At 60.1% G+C, this 19,332-nt stretch overlaps 2 protein-coding genes across 5 annotated transcripts in view; both read right to left on the minus strand.

Moving 5' to 3' along the window:
- The window catches only part of NPC1L1 (NPC1 like intracellular cholesterol transporter 1), a 14,850-nt gene extending 10,146 nt beyond the window's left edge, over positions 1-4,704 (minus strand). For both annotated transcript variants that reach the window (XM_039847073.1, XM_039847074.1), the window contains exons 1-3: positions 4,572-4,704; positions 2,202-3,730; positions 318-418 (exon numbers count right to left, since the gene is read on the minus strand). In XM_039847073.1, the coding sequence (XP_039703007.1) occupies positions 318-418; positions 2,202-3,730; positions 4,572-4,625 (1,684 nt within the window). In that variant the 5' untranslated portion in view covers positions 4,626-4,704. The remainder of the gene's footprint in view (positions 1-317; positions 419-2,201; positions 3,731-4,571) is intronic.
- Positions 4,705-8,942: 4,238 nt separating this feature from the next.
- DDX56 (DEAD-box helicase 56) lies at positions 8,943-18,459 on the minus strand. 3 transcript variants are annotated; one of them, XM_039847075.1, is made up of 14 exons: positions 18,329-18,459; positions 18,058-18,219; positions 17,306-17,466; positions 16,994-17,164; positions 16,786-16,876; positions 15,992-16,236; positions 15,582-15,701; positions 15,016-15,129; positions 14,838-14,932; positions 13,915-13,988; positions 13,732-13,821; positions 13,238-13,343; positions 12,454-12,524; positions 8,943-9,144 (listed from the first exon to the last, which is right to left on the minus strand). In XM_039847075.1, the coding sequence occupies exons 1-14, from the start codon at positions 18,386-18,388 to the stop codon at positions 9,043-9,045; spliced, it is 1,662 nt and encodes a 553-aa protein (XP_039703009.1). In that variant the 5' UTR covers positions 18,389-18,459; the 3' UTR covers positions 8,943-9,042. The 3 variants fall into 3 exon arrangements, 2 of the variants coding, with proteins under 2 accessions (XP_039703009.1, XP_039703010.1); XM_039847076.1 differs by lacking the exon at positions 8,943-9,144 and adding an exon at positions 9,616-12,064; XR_005649529.1 differs by lacking the exon at positions 8,943-9,144 and having other exon boundaries at positions 12,474-12,524; positions 13,915-14,047.
- Between the last annotated feature and the right edge of the window lie 873 nt (positions 18,460-19,332).

The raw sequence follows: 19,332 nt of genomic DNA on the forward strand, positions 1-19,332 counted from the left end.
CATTCTCAGCTGCACCCCTGCCCCCTCCTTCCTCCAGCCTCACCTTTCTCATCTGAGTCAGTATCTAACCCCTACACCCCACTTCCCTCTCTCAGCCAAAGGCCAGGCCTGTGGGCCCAGGCGCAAGGACAGAGAATCTGAACAGCCCTGTTGAAGACAAAGGAGGTGGCCGAGAAAGGAGGCAGGACCAGCAGGTCTGCAGCCTCCCACCAGCCCCTGCCAGCCCGGCCACCCCCAGGCAGAGAGAAGCCCCTCAGAGCTTCCACCCTCCTGCCCCCTGTTCCCCTCGCAGCCTCCCCTGGGGCCGCCCAGCTTACCTCTGTAGCCCCCCACAGCAAGGAAAGGGAACACGGGGGCCCCGTAGTCGGCCATGCAGCTCAGGGCCAGGGCCGTGCCGTCTTGGAAGGTGAGTGGGGCGCTGGGGGGAGAGGAAGGACCGTTCCAGGCCTGCGCCCATCGCCCTGCTCGCCACAGCCTGCAGCACCGAAGCCTCACCCCCTGGTCAGAACCGTTTCTCCCGACAAGACCTCACGCGGCTCAATGCACAATGGCCGGAGCTCCCCAGACCGGGGCGCCCGAGCCGGACCCTGCAGGCTTTATCGCCACATCCCCAATGAGGCAGGTGGGTGACACTGACATCCATGGTTCTCCGGGGCGGGGCCAGGACAGCCCCCGAGTCCTAACTACCCACAGCCAAGCCAGCCTCGCACTGCCCTCAGCCTCCGCCTCCCACTGCCCGGAGCCCTCCAGCCCCGGAATTGGATCTTTCCTTTCCGTGGACAGTTTGCTGGCCCAAGGACCTAGGGCCAGTCTCCACACCCCTCAACTGAGCCCTTTTGGCAAGCACAGCTTGGGTACCTGGACGAAGCACTCTGGGCAAGTGAGTGCATTGGTCACCAGCTGTCCTGGGAGTGCTGGTTGCTGTGTGACCTTGAGCAGCTCGTCACACCCCCCTCTGAGCCTCAGTTTTCCTGTCTTTGAAATGGGGATAATTGGACCACTCACGAGTGGTCGTGAGCGTCCAGAGCCAAGATAAAGCCTCAGACTCCAGAAGCCCCCCAAGCGAGGCTCGCCCACTAACCAGGGGCCCTGAGCGGCCCTGCGGGGGGACCCGTTTCCAGGATGACACCGCGCTGCTCTTTGCTTTTCACTCTCTTTTGCTCTTGAGCGTGTGACGTGCAAGCAGTTCACTGATGTGGCATCCAGAACACTTTGCAGCTAACGGTTAAGGAAGCCCCCGGGCTGCGTTTGGGGCAGCGGTGAGGCGGACGCGCCGTTCTCCGGGCATCGCACCTCCCTCTTCCGCTACAGAGCGGGGCTGAGCGATCTCATGCGTGAGCCCGTGCGCATCTGGCCACCTTCTGTCGAGGACACTGAAGGGATGTGCAGACGTGCCACTCTTATCACTGATGTTTTTGTTTGGAAATATAATTTTTAATAAAAATATGCTATTTGTGTCAACATGTAATGGGCCTATTATTGTTTTTTTTAAAGAATTAGTATTGTTTTCACATCTCAGTTTTTCTTGCTCACATGGTAAATGTCGGTGGACGCACACTCTGCCCAGCCCGGGGCTCTGTGGGGTCTTCAGTTCTTTGTAGAGTGTGAAGAGGCCTGAGACCAGATGTTTGGGGACCTCTGTCAAGTCCAACCCCGGAGCCCCTGCCTGCCCACCTGCTCCCTCCAGGCCCCTCGCGGCCTCACTGTCACCCTGTTCGCACCACAGCAGAGCGTACAAAGCCAGGACTGAACCCCAAACAGTGGGGATATGGGGCTTATGGCCCACCAAGGGACATGCGGCCCAGGCAGTCAGGGGCTGAGACTAGCCACAGCCTCATGAGCTGTCCACGGTCCTTGCCGGCCTGAGAGACTGGCCCAGAAGCAAAGAGGAGAGGGGAACAGACACACGAGCGGGGTCATCAGGCTGCTCTGTGACCCTCAAACCGAGAACACGTGCGGACGCTGCTGCTGAGTCAGGAGCTCTGCAGAAAGGCCGAGGAGGTGGGCTGGGGAGGCCGTGATGGCTGTGAGCAGGAGCCCACCGAGGCCTGGGAAAGGAGTGTGCACTGCAGCCCTGGGACCAGGACAGGAGCCACTCGGGTCCCTGCGCCACTGGGTGCCTGGCCTGGCCTGGTTCCGGAAGGCCATGCCGCTGCCCCCGCCCCCGCACCCCCAAGCCCAGTGCGGCGCCTGGGACTCACTTGGCACAGTACAGGAAGTGGTCCCGCCAGTCGACCGGGGCGGTCTGGCCCGCCAGCGTCTGGGTGGCCGTGAGCAGAAGGCGCGTGCGGTTGCTCTGGAAGTACTGCAGGAGGCTGTTGACGCAGCAGTCGGACAGGCTGGCGTTGTGCGGGTTGAGGGGCGCGTAGCAGACGTCCCGCAGGGTGACGTTGCGCTGCTCCTCCGGCGACCACACCTGTAGGCGTCGCAGCCTCTCCTGCAGGCCCAGCAGCTCCAGCAGCAGGTCGGACGCCAGCACGCCGCTGAAGTTCTTGGGCCCCAGCAGCAGGGAGTCGTACCTGTAGCTGGGCCGGTTTGGAGCCGTCAGGATCACCTGGTTGGTTCGGAAGAACGGGCCGAAGTGCTGATCGTGGAACGCCTTCTCCCACCGGGCTCGGCTCTGGGGAGCCGACCACAGCTCCACGGGGTCTGTGGTCAGTTCCAGAAAGGCCAGGCCCCCTGCCAAGGCCACCACCACGGAGATGGACACCCCCAGGACAGTCACAGGCCACGAGGCCACCCACGTGCCCCAGCCCTGGAAGCACCGGCTAAGGAGGGTGTAGATGTAGAGGCTGAGCCTGTTGGAGAGGCTGGCGCCCGTCTTGGGGTCGGGCGTCCGGCCCCCGCCCCTGCAGGGGGCCAGGCGGGGCCACACAAGGAAGGCGGTGAGCACCGCGAGGACGGAGCAGAGGATGATGCCCAGTGCCGGCCCGCCCGCCATGCGGCCCAGGCGGAAGGTGGCATCCAGGGCCTGGGGCCGGGTGATGGCCGGGCACGATGCGGCACAGTCCTGGCAGGAGCAGGCGGCTGCGCCCTCGCCCTGGGACTCATTGCAGGCTGTGACATCCCCGTCCAGGGGCTGCATCACGCTCCCTGAGGCCTGGACGGGCTGCCACAGGTGGAAGGTGATGTCCAGGGGTGCCAAGCCATTCCCTGTGTCCCCTTGGTAATTGAGCCAGCGCTGGGCGTTGCAGAGAGTGGAGCCGTAGACCCCGCACATGGCCCCCACGGCCAGTGTGGCGGCTGCTGGGATGCGCACGTGGCTGCAGGAGTCGTAGGTCTGCTCCGCAAAGCTGCGCTGGTAGAAAGCCTCGTAGGCCACCACGGCCGGGGGCTGGCCGTCCCTCTGCACCGCCACGCGTGTCACGTTGATGAAGAGGCTTTGATTGGGGCTGCACGTGTTGTGACAGTGCAGGCTCACGAAGTTGTCCGAGCAGGCTGGGCATCGGGTCAGCAGGGCCTTGGACACCGCCAGGCTCGCCTCCAGGGACACCAGCTGCTTGGGGGAGCAGCAGGCGTAGGTGGTGGTGGAGCCAGCGTAGAGGCGGGGGCAGACGCGCTGCAGGAGGGCCAGGTGGTCACCGGTGACCAGACGGGCAGGCGTGTTGGACAGGCAGGACACGTTGGACAGCGAGGCCAGGCTTCCGGTCAGCTCGGGGTTCCTCCCACACTCGTCATAGAAGGCGCAGTAGCCGAGCCGGTGCATGGGCGTATACAGCTCACCCCGGGCCTGTGGAGCAGGGTGGCATCACCATGGGGCCGGCACACCAGGTGCGGAGGGCCCGGGGTTAGGAAGGACGCAGAGCAGTGGACACGGCAGTGCCATGCTACGGGGCGTGGAGGGGCCTGGGGGTGTGCCGGAGCAGCACTCGGGGCCTCCCGCTGGTGTCTGGGGGTGACGGTGCACGGGTGCAGCCAGGCCGTCAGCCCGAGTTCCTGTCGCTGAAGAGAGAGCGAGGACCAGACAGACCTGCGTTTGGCAAGGTCAGGCAGAGGGTGAGGGGCGAATGGGGAGACCCCTGGAGGACGCTGGGAGGCCCTGCTGAGAAATGGGGCCCAGGACCGGTCGGAGGACTCTAAGGAGCCAAGCTGGCCCCAGGCCCCAAGCGTGAGGGGCCTCCTCCCCTTCGCCAGCGGCTGCCATTGTGCCCACGCTGCTGGCCGTGCCTCTGTGCAGGGCTTCCCTGTCTTCGCCTGCCCTCCCAGACGTGCCCGTGAGCGAGAAACGTGAGAGGTGGGCCCCAGACCTCCTCCCAGCCCCCCGGCGCTGATCCGCAGTGGGAGTCTGCACAGACCCCCGCCAGCCACCTCAGGCCAGGGCATCTGCAGCGGACAGAGATGGGAGGTACTCCATCACACCCGGCCCCGCGGCCCCCGCCCCCAACCCTGCGTCCGTCTAACCCTGCAACCTGGACACTTGGGCAGCCCAGAACTCTCACCCGCACCCTCCTTCTGGGCTACCTGGGATCCCCTGTCTGTCCAGACCCAGGCCCTCCCTCACTGTCACCAAGCAGCCCCCTGCTGCCCCCAGTGGGAGGCAGTGGGAAGTGGGACACAGGCAGCCGACTCACCACCTGCAGGAGCAGGGCCCAGAGCAGCCAGCCCCTCAGGCCCGCCTCTGCCATCCCAGCACCAGGAAGGGCTTAGAGGAAAGTGAGGCCAAGCCAAGGGGACAGCGGGACAAAGCCAGGAGGGCAGCCTGGCCTGATCGGGTTGGGGACCAATGGGGCTGAGCCCTACACCTCCCAGGGCCCCCCTCCGGTTAATGATCCACCTCACGGGCCCCTCCCACCTGTGGCCCCACCCTCTTAGGTGAGCCGCTCAGTGCCCCTTCCCAAAGCCACCCGAGCCCGAGGCTGAGCCAGCCGGAGACCTACCCAGCCCCAAACTTGGCCTCTGCTGCAGGAGGCGCTGGCTGGGGACACGTGAGTGGACACCGCATGGCCCTCCAAACCCCAACTAGTCCCCCCACGTTCCCCCGCTTATCCCCCAGCCTCAGACCCTGCTGCCCCCAGCCCCCTCTTGGGACCAGGCCAGCTCTGGACGGGAAGCGCCTTGCTCTGTCATCCTTGGCAACTGTTATTAATATTAACAGGCCGATAACAGAAAAGTCACATTAGGGGTGGAGTGACACAGTGACATCAATCTCCTCCTATGGGTAGAGAGGAGGGTCAGCTCGCTGGGGCCCCAGCGCTGAGAGCCACGGCCTCCTCTGCACCCCCTCCCTGAGCCTCCCTCATCCTGGTAGCCAGAGTGTGGTGGGAGCAGGGCGGCCCCCCACCTTGGCCCTCAGCCTCTGCTCCCTCCCCACAGGTGCTCCCTATCTCCCTGAAGGCCAGACCTTGGCCCCCTCGCCAAGGCTGAACTGATAAAGGCAGCCATAGGGACATCTCCCACGCAGCCACCTGCCGGAGGAAGAAAGCTGCTATCTCGTCTGTCTTGCAGGAACCCTGGCCTGACCCCGAGGGAGCCGCCCGGCGCGCGTCCAGGAAGACAGAAGCGGGGAGGAGGCTGGGCCAAGCCCGCCCACCCCTCGGCCCATCTGGACAGGAGCATCACCAGCCCAGCCTGTCTGTGCACAGCGGGCTCCACCACCCGTTCCAGCCCCATCTATTCGCCCCACTGGCAGACACGGAGCCCCCAGCCCCACGGCGGTCTCTGTCCTTCTGGGTTCCCCAGCAGCAGACCTGAGACAGGGTGAACAGTTCATTTGGAAGGTGACCCCACATGGCACTAGTAGGGAAGCAGGACTGATCCAGGGGACAGCAGGAAGCCAACCGGGTAAACTGGAGAGCTGGCCCGCCACGGACCTCGGGAGACTGTGGGGGCACACCTGGGGGTCCCCTCGGGGAGCAAGGATGCAGGCATGCTGGCCTACCACCTCCAGGCACTGGCTGACAGCTGTGGCCCAGACTCCTCGTAGAGTGGCCCACTGCGGGGTGGGGCAGGGGGGCTCGGACACATGGTCTGGGGTCTGCTTGCCCAGTCTCGGCACCCCAGCCCCCCATGCACAAGGTGCCTGCGAGGCTGCCGCGGGCCAGACCCAGGCTGAGTGCAGGACACGCACACTCTCGCCCCCGTGATTTGCTGCAGACACTCGGCGCCTCCTTCGCGCTGGGCAGCATGCTCACAGTGGGCTGCGCCCCACGGGCCCCAGCTGGCTCCCATATTTCATTACGACAGGTAAGTTTTGAGCGATCATCTTCGTGCCGACTGTTTTTCCCGTTTTGCATTCATTCCCTTGGGCCAAGCTCCTGGAGGTGAGGTTAGCGTGGACGCCGTGCGCGGGCCTAGCTCACCGCTGCCCCGGCTGTCTGGGGCGCAGCCCGGCAGTCCTTGTCGGGATCTTGACTCCTCAAAGGTTGAAATTCCCTCCACCTATGCCATCAGTACCCAAGGTGCCGGGCCCCAGCCTCCCCGCACTGTGTGACATCTGTCGTAGGTCCACAGACTTAATACCTGGGACACGATGCTGCTTTCATCCCCACCTCCCACACCGTACTGCCAGTGAGAGTGGAGAGGCCTGAGCAGGCCCAGAGAGGGGCATCACGGCCTCAGCTCTCTCCACCTGACCACCAGGCCTTCGATTCTCACAGGAGCCCTGGTCCCTGGTGCCACAAAGGTTGGGGACCGCTGCTTTAAATGTTTGGTGGAATTCAGCAAAGCCATCAGGTCTAGGGATTTTCCAGGGAGGTTTTTTGAAAATGGATTCAATCCCTTTACTAGTTACGGATCTGTTCAGATTGTCTATTTCTTCTCGATTCAGCCCTGGCAGACTTTGTGTTTCTAGGACTTTGTCCATTTCATCTAGTTATCCAATTTGTTGGTAGATAATTGTTTGTAGTTCTCTCTTACAATACTTTATGTAGAATTCGTAGTTACGTCTTTACTTTCATTTCTGATTCAATAATTGGAGTCTTCTCTTTTTTCTTAGTCTAGCCAAAGGTTTGTCATTTTTATTAAACTTTTTAAAGAACCAACTCTTGGTTTAGTTGATTTTCTGTCGTTGTTCTATTCTCTATGGTATTTCTCTCTGCTCAAATCTTTGTTATGTCCTTCCTCCCACTAGCTTTGGTTTTAGATTGTTCTCTTTCGTTCCCTATGCTGTAAAGTTACGTTGCTGACCTGAGTTCCTCTTCGTTTTTTGACGTTAGCATTTACAGCTGTAAATTTCCCCCTTAACGCCGCTTTTGCCGCGCCCCTGAAGTTTTGGTATGTGGCGTTTCCACTTTCATTCACCTCTAAGTGCTTTCTCATTTCGCTTGCAATTTGATCTTTGACCCATTGGTTGGCGCCGGTGTGGAGAATCATTTCCACAAGTTTGTGAATTTTGCAGTTTTCCTTCTCTTAGTGATTTCTAACTTCGTCCAGTTGTGGTCAGAGAATATACACCAGATGGTGTCCAGCTTTTTAAATGTTGAGACAATTCGTAGCCCAACGTGTGGTTCATCATGGAGAATGTTCCATGTGTATTTGCTGTTGGGCGGAGTGCTCTGTATATGGGTTGGATCTGGGCGGTTTCTCGTGTCGCTTGAGTCCTCTATTTCCTTCATGTCTGGTGGCTCTGCCCATACTCAGAGCGGGGCACCGAACTCTCCTGCCGTGGTGGTAGAACCATGTTTCTCCCCCAGTTCTGTCCATTTTTGCTTCGCATGTTTTGATGGCCTGTCAGTGGGTGCGTAAATGCAGTACACACTTATTTTTCCTGTATTGCATCTGTTATTAATACATAATGTTCCTCTTCATCCCTTGAAAACATTCGATTTAAAGTCTATCTTTTCTGACATCAGCAGCCACCTCTCCACCCTTTTGTAATGTGTGCAGAATGTCTTTTTCCATCGTTCCACTTTCAACCCGCGGGTGTCCCCGGATCTCACGTGAGTCTCTTGCAGACAGCATATAGTTGGATCATGTGTTTTAATCCATTCTGCCAATCTCCGCCTTTTGATACAGGCCTTGCTATGACCCATGTTAGCTGCCCTCTGAGATCTTTCTTTCCCCAGTTGGTGTTGAGGTACTGCCTAGTGTCCTCATTTCACCTTCCAAGACTCCCTCAAGTGTTTCTTAAAGGGAAGGGCCAGTGGTTACAAACTCCCCTGGTTTGTGTTTATCTGGGAATGTCATTTCTCCCGCACTCTTAAAGGACAGTCTTACCGGATACAGGATTCTCGTTGATAACTTTTGAAAATTTAAGCACTATTATTATAGCAGCCCACTGTATTCTGGTCTCCCAAGTTTCCGATGAGAAATTTGCTGGTGACGCTTTTGAGAATCCCTTGCATGTGACCACTGGCTGCTCTCTTGCTGCTTTCAAGATTCTCTTTGGCTTTTTAAGTTAGATTATGTTATCTTGTTATGAGTCTTTTTGAGCTCATCTTACTTGGAATTCATTGAATTTCTTGGATGTTTATATCCACGTTGCTTATCAGATTTGGGAAGTTTTCGGCCATTACTTCTTCCAATACTCTCTGTCCCTTTCTCTCCCCTCTCCTCCCGGATTCCCACAGTGCATAAGCATGGTCGCTTAGGCTCCACTTATTTCCTTCAGTATTTTTCTCTTCCTCAGACTCAGTAATTTCCATTGTCCTATTTTCAGGTTCACAGATTTTCTTCCACCTGCTCATACCTGCCTTCTAATCCCCCTGGTGAACTTTTCAGCTTCAGAACTTTTTAAGTTTTTTTAGGTTTCCTATCTTAATATTTCTATTTGTCCACACAATATTTTTCTGACCATCTCCACATCCTCCTTCAGTTCCTTGAGCATTTTTAAGAGTTATTTGAAAGTGTTTGCCTAGTATGTTTGCCTAGTACATCTTTTTCAGAGTGTTGATTTATTTTTTCCTTTAAGTGAGCAATGTTTTTGTTTGTATACCTTGTGACTTTTTTTTTACCCCCAACTCTGGACATTTGAATCTGATAATAATATAAATCTGGCAATCAGATCCTCTCCCTTCCGCAGGGTTTTTGGCTTTTGCTTTTATTGTGTTGTCGTAGGCTGTCACTGTGTCAAGGACCAGCCTGAGATGTACACTTAAGGTCTTCTCAGGTCTTTTCTGGGCCATTCCCTGAGTATGTGCTGTCACTTTCTGATTTTCCCTGTATATGAAGCTGTTTTTGAATGTCTTGGTTTTTAATGTCTGGATCCTGAAAGGAGAAACATACGAAAAATGAAGGCAGTAATAAGACGTCACCCACCAGTCCTTTAAGTCCCCTAGAAATCACTTGAGCCGAAAGGAGGTCTTGAAATGGCCACACATTTGATTTGTCTGCATCTCTGTGAGCAGAAGCAGCATCGACCCTCAGAGCACAGATCCCTGCTGTTTGGAGGGCAGGGTCCTTCTTGTCACCCTGAAACAGCCCCCACAAAACTGTGTGCGAGCTACTCCAAGGTCATGTGCACGGCTGTGTGCCACTTGGCTGGGTGTGGAAGACACAGGTGCTGTGTAAGAGCTAAAATTGACCAAAATTAACCCCAATTTACACAGAGAAAAGGGCACCCAGCTCAGCCTAGCGGTCAGGAACACTTGCTTCCTAGGGGAGGTGGTACCCAGACCAAAAAAAGTTCTACTCTTAAGGTTGCCAAATTCAGCAAATAGGAAGCAGGACACCAGCTAATTTGTTTCAGATAACAGATAACTTCTAGTGAAAGCATGCGACACAGTGATTGGGATGTACTTATGCTGAAAAGTTGGGCCCCTCGTCACAGCAACTCACAGATGACGGGGGAGGGAGAAAAGGGCTGAAGCCCACACCTCAGGCTCCAGGTGCGGGCCCACAGACCTGAGCCCCCTCTTGCTCTGCCACCGAGCCAGGTAGCACGGGGCTGACTGCTCCCCTTCTGAGCCTGTTTCCCAGTCTGTAACGTGAGATGGGTGTGTGAACGTTAAGGCTCACCGCTCAAAGGGTGCTCTGGGGTAGCAGCACCGGCCTCCCTGGGGAGCGGCTGCTGGGAACGAGGTCTAGCCCTGCTGGGTGAGACCTCATTCTGAGAAGCCACTGTTACTTGGGGGTGTGGCATTTTGAGGGGCCTGTGTACAGAGCCGAGTGTGGGAGTTTACCCCCACAGGACACCTGGAGGAGCACTTTGCCCCACTTAGAGAGGAGGCCCCAAGAAGCCAAGGCACCTACCTCAAGGCCACAGAGACAGCTCTCAGGGCGTGACTGAACACCCCCAATGTGCCCGACCTCCAGCTCGGCCGTGGCCATGCTCACTTCCAGCCAGGGAGGCCCTGTGGAACCCTCCCAGCACCGTGGACAGCCCTGAAAAGTGACTTGTGGCACTGCCCCTGCTCCCTCCAGCCCCCAGCCCAGTGCCTGCACCTGGCAGACCTCATAGGTGTTGTAGGACAGGTGACGCTCTGCGGGCTCTGGGAGGCCAAGTGCACTGAGGGCCTCATTCCCGAGCCCCAAAGCTCGCATGCAGGCTGTGCTTGCCCCTCCCTTGGACTGGTGCTCAGCTCCCCACCTATGTGGGGCGAGTATGCTGGTGCGGTGGAGATGATGGTCGCTGCCCTCCACTGGCCTCTCTGCTGAGTCCCGGCCGTCAGCCTGGAATCGGGAGCTTATCTGCTGCTCACCTGGCTGAATGATGGCTGGCAGGCTGCCCATCGAACTCCAGGCTCAGGGCCGGCCATGGGCACACTGGCGGCCCTGTCTAGTCTTGGCGTGGGCATGTTCGTTCTGGGGAGAGCCTGAGCACGAGCTGGATGCGTCCACCCTCAGGAGGCCTGTTTCGCCGATGGGAATGGGCTGTGGGGCCTCGATGGGCGTCTGGGCCCCTGCACCCTGCCCTCTGCAGACGCAGGGTACAAGGAGGGCGAGCATCCTGAAGGGGCTGAAACGGTAGCTGCTCGACTGTGGGAAGGCCCCTGTGGTGCTGACCACTCCTCGGGCACCGGGGCAGGCCTGGGCAGCCATCCAGACCCCGCCCAGCCCCACCTGCCGTGAGTGCTGAGCCTCGGCTCCCATAGGACAGGTGTCAGCTCACAGCCGCCAGGCCTCACCCGGCCCCAGGTGGGGACACAGCCCAGAGCAGAGTCCACTTGGGAAGGACCATCCTGGGAGGCCCCAAGTGCCCGTCTTCTGCACCGGGGCAAGCTCATTGGCGACATGGTCCCGGTGGTGGCAGGGCCCGAGGAGCCAGGACAGTCAGTACAAGGCTGCTCCGCCACCTCAGGGCAGCCGGCCAGGTGAATGTCTCCAGGGCCAGGCCAGCCCCTCCCATGTCCCTCACTCGGGGGGCGGCAATCGCTTTCCTAGCGCGCCTGGATGTGGCGGCCTGGCGGCCACAGGGACCCAACACATCCCCAGCCCGTGTGCAGGTGCCTTTGCCTGAATGGCACCTCCCCCACCAGCCTCGCTCCGTACAAACCCCCCAGACAGGACAGGGCTCGGAACGCCGAGACCAGGCACGGTCCAGAGCCGCCCGAGAAGAACAGGAGCACCCGGCTCCAGCCGCGAGCAGACGGCTTGTGCTGGTGCCACGGCCAAATTTTCTGTCCGAAATTGCACCCGGGGATTCCTTCCGACTCCCCGCTCGCCCGCCCAGGCCAGGTCTCCCCTCAGTCGCCTGCCTTGTCCCAAGCAGGCGGTGGTGCTAGGACAGTGGGCAGTCAAGGGCAGTCGGCACAGCCCCTTCTCCAGACCGCGCGAAGCGAGGGGCCTGCGGCGGGAACCGTCTCCCGTCGGGCCCCGGCTGAGCAGAGTGGAAGAATGCGTGTGCGCACCACGTACGGCCGACTGCGGGCCCGGGGCACCGGCGGGCGGGCACAGCCCGCGTGAACCCTCAAGCGGCTGCTGGGGACGGCCCCTTCCTACATACGGGAGGCACGGCTGGGCAGCTGCAGTCTTTATTCCGGGGCTGAGGCACGAACCGCCGGCCTAGCAGGGCCTGGACCTGGAGGCCGCAGCCCTGCCGGCCCTGGCGGCCAGTCCGTATGGGGAGGGGGCTGGGAGGGGCCCGGGAGGCGGCCACGCCACCCGCTCTTCAGGAGGGCTCCGCCGCGGGCCCACGCCGCTCGCCTCCGTGCCTGAAGCTGCGCAGGGGGTTCCGGGCCTTCGCCTTCTGTGGGACAGAGCTGTGGGTCAGCTGCCCAGGTTGAGACAGACTGAGGTATGGGAGGCAGTGCCACTTGGCAGGGCCCTGCCGCCCACAAGCCAAGGACAGCAGCCACTGTGTCGCTGCAGAAGGCAGCCTGCCCTGCCCCCTCCCGCAGCCTGGAGGACATAGAGGGCAGTGGGGACAGAAAAGCGGCTCCTCCCGTGCTCTGGAAGACACGTGCGGGGGATGACATAGTCCCAGCCCCCGTGACTGTGAACGGGCCACCAGAAAGGTTGGGGCCGGCTGTCGGGGTTGCTCTCCTCCCCGGCAAGGGCACGTCGTGTGCATACCCCAGTGACAATGCAACAAGCTGAGGAGAGGCCCGTATCTGTCACCAAAGCCGGAGTACATACCGCGGCCTTCTTAAAGGACAGCTTCTTCCGCTTCTTATGAGGGGAGACGAGGCCTCGAAGAGCAGGAGGGACTGGAAGAGACACATGGCCTCAGCAGCCGTGCCAGGAGCGAGCCCCGTTCGCCTGCAGGCCCGCCAGGCGAACCGCTGGCTCCTGGAGAGCCCCCTCCCACCCTGACCTGGGCCCACCCTGGGGCCACATCAAAACACCCACGACCACACAACTGTCTGTCAGCGCGCAGAACGGCCATCCCCAGGGATGAGGTTATGGGGACTTCCACTGTATAAATTGCTTCTCCCTCATGTTAAAGTTTGTTGTGATAATCATATAACAGAAAACAAACAAACGAACAAAAAAAAACCTTTTTAAAGAAAATGCTTCTACAGTAGAAATAAACCCACACGTAATTTTCCACCCGTGGCCTACCGCCGCGAGCTCGCTCCACTCCCCCGGACCTGATGACTACCCTTGGCCTCCACCCTCACCGCCACCTGCTCTGACACAGCACGGGACCTACTCTGGTCCGCCACACGTCTCAAGGCCTCCAAGCAACTCCCACTGCATGAGGTCCTAGCCCCTCAGCCACGTGCCACTGGCAAGTGACTTCCCATGGGACCAAGGTGGGCCTGCCTCGCTCCCCCGTGCTGCCACCTCCAGCACAGAGGGCAGCATCTGAGGTCCGCGCAGTGGGCAGATGCATGCGCCTGCGCGCTGCTGCCGCCCAGTCTCCACGTCCTATCCGCCGGCGCGGCGCCGAGGACCCAGGGCCCGCAGGCGCGCTCACCCAGGTAGTCGGGCACGTGGCCCAGGTGCGGCTTCACCACGGCGGGGTGCAGGGGCAGGTCGTGCCGCAGCAGCTGCAGGTCCCGGGGGTTGTCTTCGAAGTACGTCTAGCGGGGAAAGGCAAGTAGAGCGGAAGCTCCCTCGTAACGTCACAAAGGTTTGCAACACAGGTGACTCGTGTCTTACAACGTAAAAAGCCGAGGCTTCTCACTGCCTTTGCCCTGTCACCCCTCCCCTCCCCGAGGCAGCGGCTGACGTGTCTCCCTTCCTCTCACGTCCACATAGCACCTCATCCACACAGCACCCCCGTCACTCGGTGCTGTCCCAGACTGTCCCCTCCATCTGTGGGGCACTCCCTGTGGTGAAGCCTCAGGTCTTCCCACCTCTGGGATAACAACGCTGCGAGGAACGCGTGACGTGCCTGTTTGGACACTGCCATCCTGACAGACAGTGCGCTGCCCGCAGCGAGGCCAGGCCAGCTCGCGCCCGCCTCACCTTGAGCCTCTCCGAGTGCAGGAGCTCCTCCTTGATCTCCTTCAACCTCGCCTCTCGAATGCCTTGTTTAGTCACCGAGCGCATGGCATCCTGGGGACACCAAGGTCAGGATGCTGGGGCTGCCCCGGTCCCACGCCGGCCCCGCCCCGGCCCCTCTCCCGGCCCCCACCCGGGCCTGCTCACCCTGCAGCGGTAGCGGAAGCCCTCAATCTCCTCCATGTGGAACTGGTAGGGGAGCAGGGTGGGGGCGCCGCTGTCTGCGGAAGGCAGCAGTGAGGGCCCCCTGCGCACGCTGCTGGGACCCCCGGCTCCGTCCCTGCCACGTGCAGACGCGAGAAACCTGGGTCTCGAGGGTAGGCCCGACAGGCACTCCAGGATGCAGTGGCCTAGGCGGCCCACTGTCACCACACCCTGGGTGCCCGTCGCATTCCCAGGACCTGCCCACCACCCAGTCTCCTACCCTAAGGCCACCCCTGACAACAGCCATAGAACAACAGGAGCACCTAGCAGTAAGCCACTGTCTCAGCACTGTCACAGCAGCATAATGGGTCACCTGACATTCCCAACACATGGACTTTGGGTGCTGGCCTCTCCCGTTTCAGGGAAGAAAGCCAGGCACAGACGCTGAGGCCCAGGAGCTCGATGCCGCACAGTGGACACGTCGGGCAGGAGGCCCCAGAGGAGCGTGATCGGACCCTCTAGGTGGCGGGCAGCCCGGCCCGCCCTTCCGCCCATCCTCTCTTGGCACCTGGCTGCCCCACTACAGTGTCACCTCCCAGAGGCACCTGTGCGGAGCCTCCGAGCAGGCCCCACTGAGACGCCACCAGCCCTTCCCTGTCTCCCAAACCCCCTTCCCCTCCCCGACTCTTGCCCCCTGGGGCAGGCAGTACGTGCCCGTGCGTGAACGCCGGTGGGTCTGGACCTGGGCTCGCTCGTCTGTGGAGGAAGCAGTGCCTGCCACCAGAGCGGGGCGAGGATGGAGCGAGGGACGTGGGGGCACAGTGGGGCTGAGTGGGTGGGTGGCTGCTGGTCGCACTAGTGTCCCTGTTGTCAGCACCACCCCTGGGTCTCAGACGGCATGGGCGAAGCCTGGCCCTGGATCCTACCTCCGCCGAGAAGCTCCTCGATCTTCCCCAGGTGTGGCAGCTCCGTGGGCAGCACGAAGGTCAAGACTATGCCTGGGTTGTTGGCACGTGCTGTCCTGCAAGGAGAGACAGCCCAGCCTGTGTCTCTGCAGTGTGCCCATATCCAGGTGCCCGGCCTGCCACGCTCCAGCTCTCTCACCTGCCAGCTCGATGGATGTAGGCCTCAGGGCTGGGAGGCAGGTCAAAGTTGAGCACGGCACACACGTGGTGGAAGTCTATGCCCCGGGCCACGCCTGCCTCCGGGTCAGAAGCCCTGCAAGAACAGCCCACAGCAGACTCGCCCCTGTTCTCCCCGTGTGGGTATTCTCACGCTTATCCAATCGGCAAGCCCCCCCGGAGCCCTGCATGGAGCCACTGGACCTGTGGCCGGCCCACCCTTGCCCTGCCCTCCACCCTGGGGCAGGAGCGACCGGACTGCCCCGCGGGGTGGTCCGAGACCCAGGCAGGTAGAGGATAGGGGCTCCCTTTCCTCCTCAGAACTAGCCCCCCACCAGTCCCGGCTGCACACCCAATGCAGCCAGGCCATCCGCCCTGAAGGACAGGGTGCCAGCAACCCAGGCGGCCTTGTCCCTGGAGCCGTGCACTTCACTCCCTTCGCCAGACTCAGGAGCCGAGTGCGGGCTGTGTGGGCTACGCAAGCAGCCAGGTCTGGCTCTCCACTCAGGCCTTCCGGAGCCAGCTGGCAAGACAGACACGAGGACTCACCTGTCCCCCTTGGACCCTTTGCCTCGGCGCTTGCCTTTGACCGAGGCCCCCAGGACTTCAGCATCAGTTGCTATGACACAGTCGTAGAGGCCTTGGTTGAACTGTGAGATGATGTGGCACCTGTAACCCAAGAAGGGAGGGTCAGCCCCAAGAGCAAGCCGGAGGCTGCTCTCCTACCCCCGGCACCGCTGTCACCACCGTCATCGGTTCCGACTTTTCCCTCTTCTCGAATGCTCCTCCACTTAATCTTTGTGTCTCAACCCCCTCAGTTGAGATGGAGTGACAGCAGATATCTCGGAGTCGCAAGAGTCAGAGTATCAGTCAAGCCTAGAGCCCGGCCTGTAAGCCCTGAGGAAACAGGCGTCTCCCTTTCCGACCCGCATCTGCAACGCCCCGCAGCCGGGGCCCACCTGGAGCGCAGGGGGAGCTCCCCGTTGAGCACGCAGGCGGGGATGCTGAACTGCTCCAGGAAGAGGCGCAGCCGGTAGCTGCGCTCCAGGGTGTTGACGAAGAGCAGGGCCTTGCCCCGGATCAACGCCAGCTTGAGCAGGGCGTACAGCACCAGAAACTTGTCTTCCTCGGCGGCGCAGACCACCTGGAACTGCTGCAGCTGCTCTGGCCCCGGCAGCTGGGACTCCTGCAACTTGAGGGTGACCTGGGGGAGGACAGGCCTGTGGTCAGGAAAGCGGGGATGACAGAAACGCCACCGGCTCACCAAGCACAGTGCAGACGCATCAGGCAAGGCACGTGGGGCCCCTCCAGCGAGTGTAAGAAGTCGGAGCACCTAACTGTGGTGGGGCACGGAGGACGAAAGCTACACGCAAAGTATCTGGGGCGCAGAACCCAGAGAAACGCGATGGCAGACGACTGCAGGGCACCCTTTCTGAAGAGCAGAGATCGCGTACAGAAGGAACTGGGGCCCTGCTGCTCAAGGCAGCCTTCCCGCCCCTGGGGGTCGCTGCTCTGGCCTGCAGAGGCATAACCCTAGGGGATATCTGGACACACACAATGACTTAGTTTTCGGGGTGGGGTGTGTGTGTGTCTGTGTGTGAGGACTACTGGCTTCCAGTACTTCAGGACCAGTAATGGTAAACCAGAAACAACTGCTCTACCCAAATATCAACAAGTTCCTTTGAGATGGGAGGATCCAGTCCTTTGAGTGTCATGTTAGCGGTTGGCTGTAGATGCTTGATGGGGCGCTTACCGGGTTATGCAGCACCAGCTCCTTTAGAGTTTGTACGTCCTCATTAAAAGTAGCCGACATCAGAAAAGCCTGATAAATCCGGGGCAAATGACTAAAACAAAACAGAGCCCATCAGACTCCAGCTCCAGAGCCTCTGTGGCCGCTGGAATTCTAGCCACTGGCTCCAAGGCCGGTGTCTACTCACAGCCCCCATACGCCTTTTCCTCACCAGAGAAGACTCTTGAGCTCTTCCTCAAAGCCAAAGGAAAAGAGAAGATCAGCCTCATCCATCACCAGCAGCTCCAGGGAGTCTCGCAGTCTCAAGCTATCTTGCTGCAAGTGGTTTAATATGCGAGACGGGGTCCCCACCACTACATCGGGCTTCTCTGTCAGCACAGCTCTGCAGGTGGGCAACACCTCAGTATCGGGGAGAAGGTAGTGGCTGGGACCTCGCCCTGGACCAGCCCTTTCTTGCTGCACACAAACTCAACCCCACATCTCTGCACAGCTTCATTCCTACAGCCCTGTTGATTTCACCCACCTCTGAGAGGCTGAGTCTTCAGCAGCTGACACATTGGCCACCCGGATGTCTCGGGCACAGTAGGCAGCCAGCTGCTGGATCATGGACTGGGCCTGCCGTGCCAGCTCCTTGGTGGGCACGAGGACGACGCCTCTCACAGCCTGCTCTACCGCGGGGCCTGTCTGAAAAGGCATGAGTGAAGACTTCAGCCTGCCGGTTCGTGTCGTCGTGGCCACCTGATACTTCCTCCAACTCTTCCAGGCCATCTGAGCCAACTGTTGTGACTTCGACACAACTTAACTACGTTCTGGTCAACTCCTCACTTACGTTTATCCACCTCAGAATGCACAACAACGAGTTCTTTCCCAGGCACTGCTCCTCAAGAATAACTCACTTTACAGTCGTGACTTACTTAAAATACACCACCAGTCAGGGCACTGGAGTTTCACAAGTCTTATGGGGCGTGGAGGGGCGAAGTGACAACTCTTCACAGCAGGAAGAAAAGAAAGCCATTTCCTCAAGGTTACACAAAGAATTGTGCTAGCAGGGCCGGGACTAGGACCCAGGTAACCTGAATTGTAGCCCTGAACGGCTGCCACACAGCACCAGGTTCTCTGGGGCCAGCCCTCACAGGTAAGAGGCCAATAAAAAGCGGGGTTCTTGGGAAAAACTGGGAGCCGGGCGACGACAACTCGGCTTTCCAAGAGTGCACGACGGGCACTCAGACGCCTGCATCCCCCTTCCCGGACTTTGGGGCCCCTCCCGCGACCCACCGTCTTCTTGTGGAGCAGCAGCTGCAGCATCGGAATGGCATAAGCGGCCGTTTTCCCCGAGCCGGTGCGAGCCCGGGCCAGGAGGTCCTTCCCCTCCAGGGCCAGTGGGATGGCCTTTTCCTGGATCAGGGTGGGCCGCGACCAGCCCAGGTCGGTGACGGCCTAGCAGAGACGAGGGGAGGCTCAGATGGCCGCTGTGCGGCCGCTTCCCCGGCCTCCCCCCCGCCCCCGCCCCCCGCCACACCTGCCGGCTCCTCACCCCGCCCGGTACCTGCAGGAGCCGGGGATCGAGCCCCATGTGTTCGAAGCCCAACACTTCCATGTCCGCCATGTTGGAGCTCTGTAGTGACAGCGCGCACGCGCGGCTGAAAGAACGTGGCAACGGGTGGGCGGGTCAAATCAATAACCAATCAGCGTCGGAGGACCCATCACCCACCCGGAAGCGCCGGGGCATCGGCTTCCGGTCTCTCGGTGGGGCTCGGCGGCTGCCGCTGCGCTCGGGTACACCGGGTCTCCGTGCGGAAGCGGCTGGCGGTCGGGATGTCGGCTGGAGCACTGCGGGTCCTCTCCTGTCCCCAGACGCTGCCTCCCAACGCCATGCTGGGTTAGGATTACTGGCGGCGGGGCTGCGTGGACGCGGGGATGATCCCTCCGTGCCAGTTTCCGCCACCAACCCGGGCGGGATACCTCGCAAGCATAGATGCAGGCTTATGGCTTTACCTCCCTCAGCGCTTCTTTGAGCAGCTCCGCCTTAATCATTATGCCCAAACTGGTTGTGGGGTCCCGGGGTCCCTAAATAAACAGGCAAACGGCCTGAGTCCTGCGCCCTCGCCTACCTTGCTGCATCTGGGGGTCGCTGTCGGGCCCATGTGTAAGCACTAACTTTACCTAACTATGCCCCAGAAAAGTGCACCGGCAGATGTGCTCCAGGGCTGTTTTGCCTGGAACAATGGTCAAAACGTAAGAACCTGAGTGAGGACAATAGCTTTGAGAGTAGAAAGCGAGTGACTATGGGTGTCCCAGCACATGGTAGAGGCCACCGAGACAGGCTGGGCTAAGGTTCAGGGCCACAAGAACTGGACTACAGGAGGACTGGGTTGGAAGAATGAGCAGCATTGAGAGAAAGAGGAAGGCAGGTGCATCCGGGGTTTCCACACCTGGCTGCCCGTCTGTTACCTGCACCGCTTAGGTAAAAGGATTTATTTTTATAAGGTTCCCACCTGGATTAGTTTTCTATCGCTGCTATAACAACATACCCTAAGCTTAATGGCTTAA

This window comes from Pteropus medius, unplaced genomic scaffold (genome assembly GCF_902729225.1).
Source record: "Pteropus medius unplaced genomic scaffold, Ma_sr-lr_union100, whole genome shotgun sequence".
Taxonomy (NCBI): Eukaryota; Metazoa; Chordata; class Mammalia; order Chiroptera; family Pteropodidae; genus Pteropus; species Pteropus medius.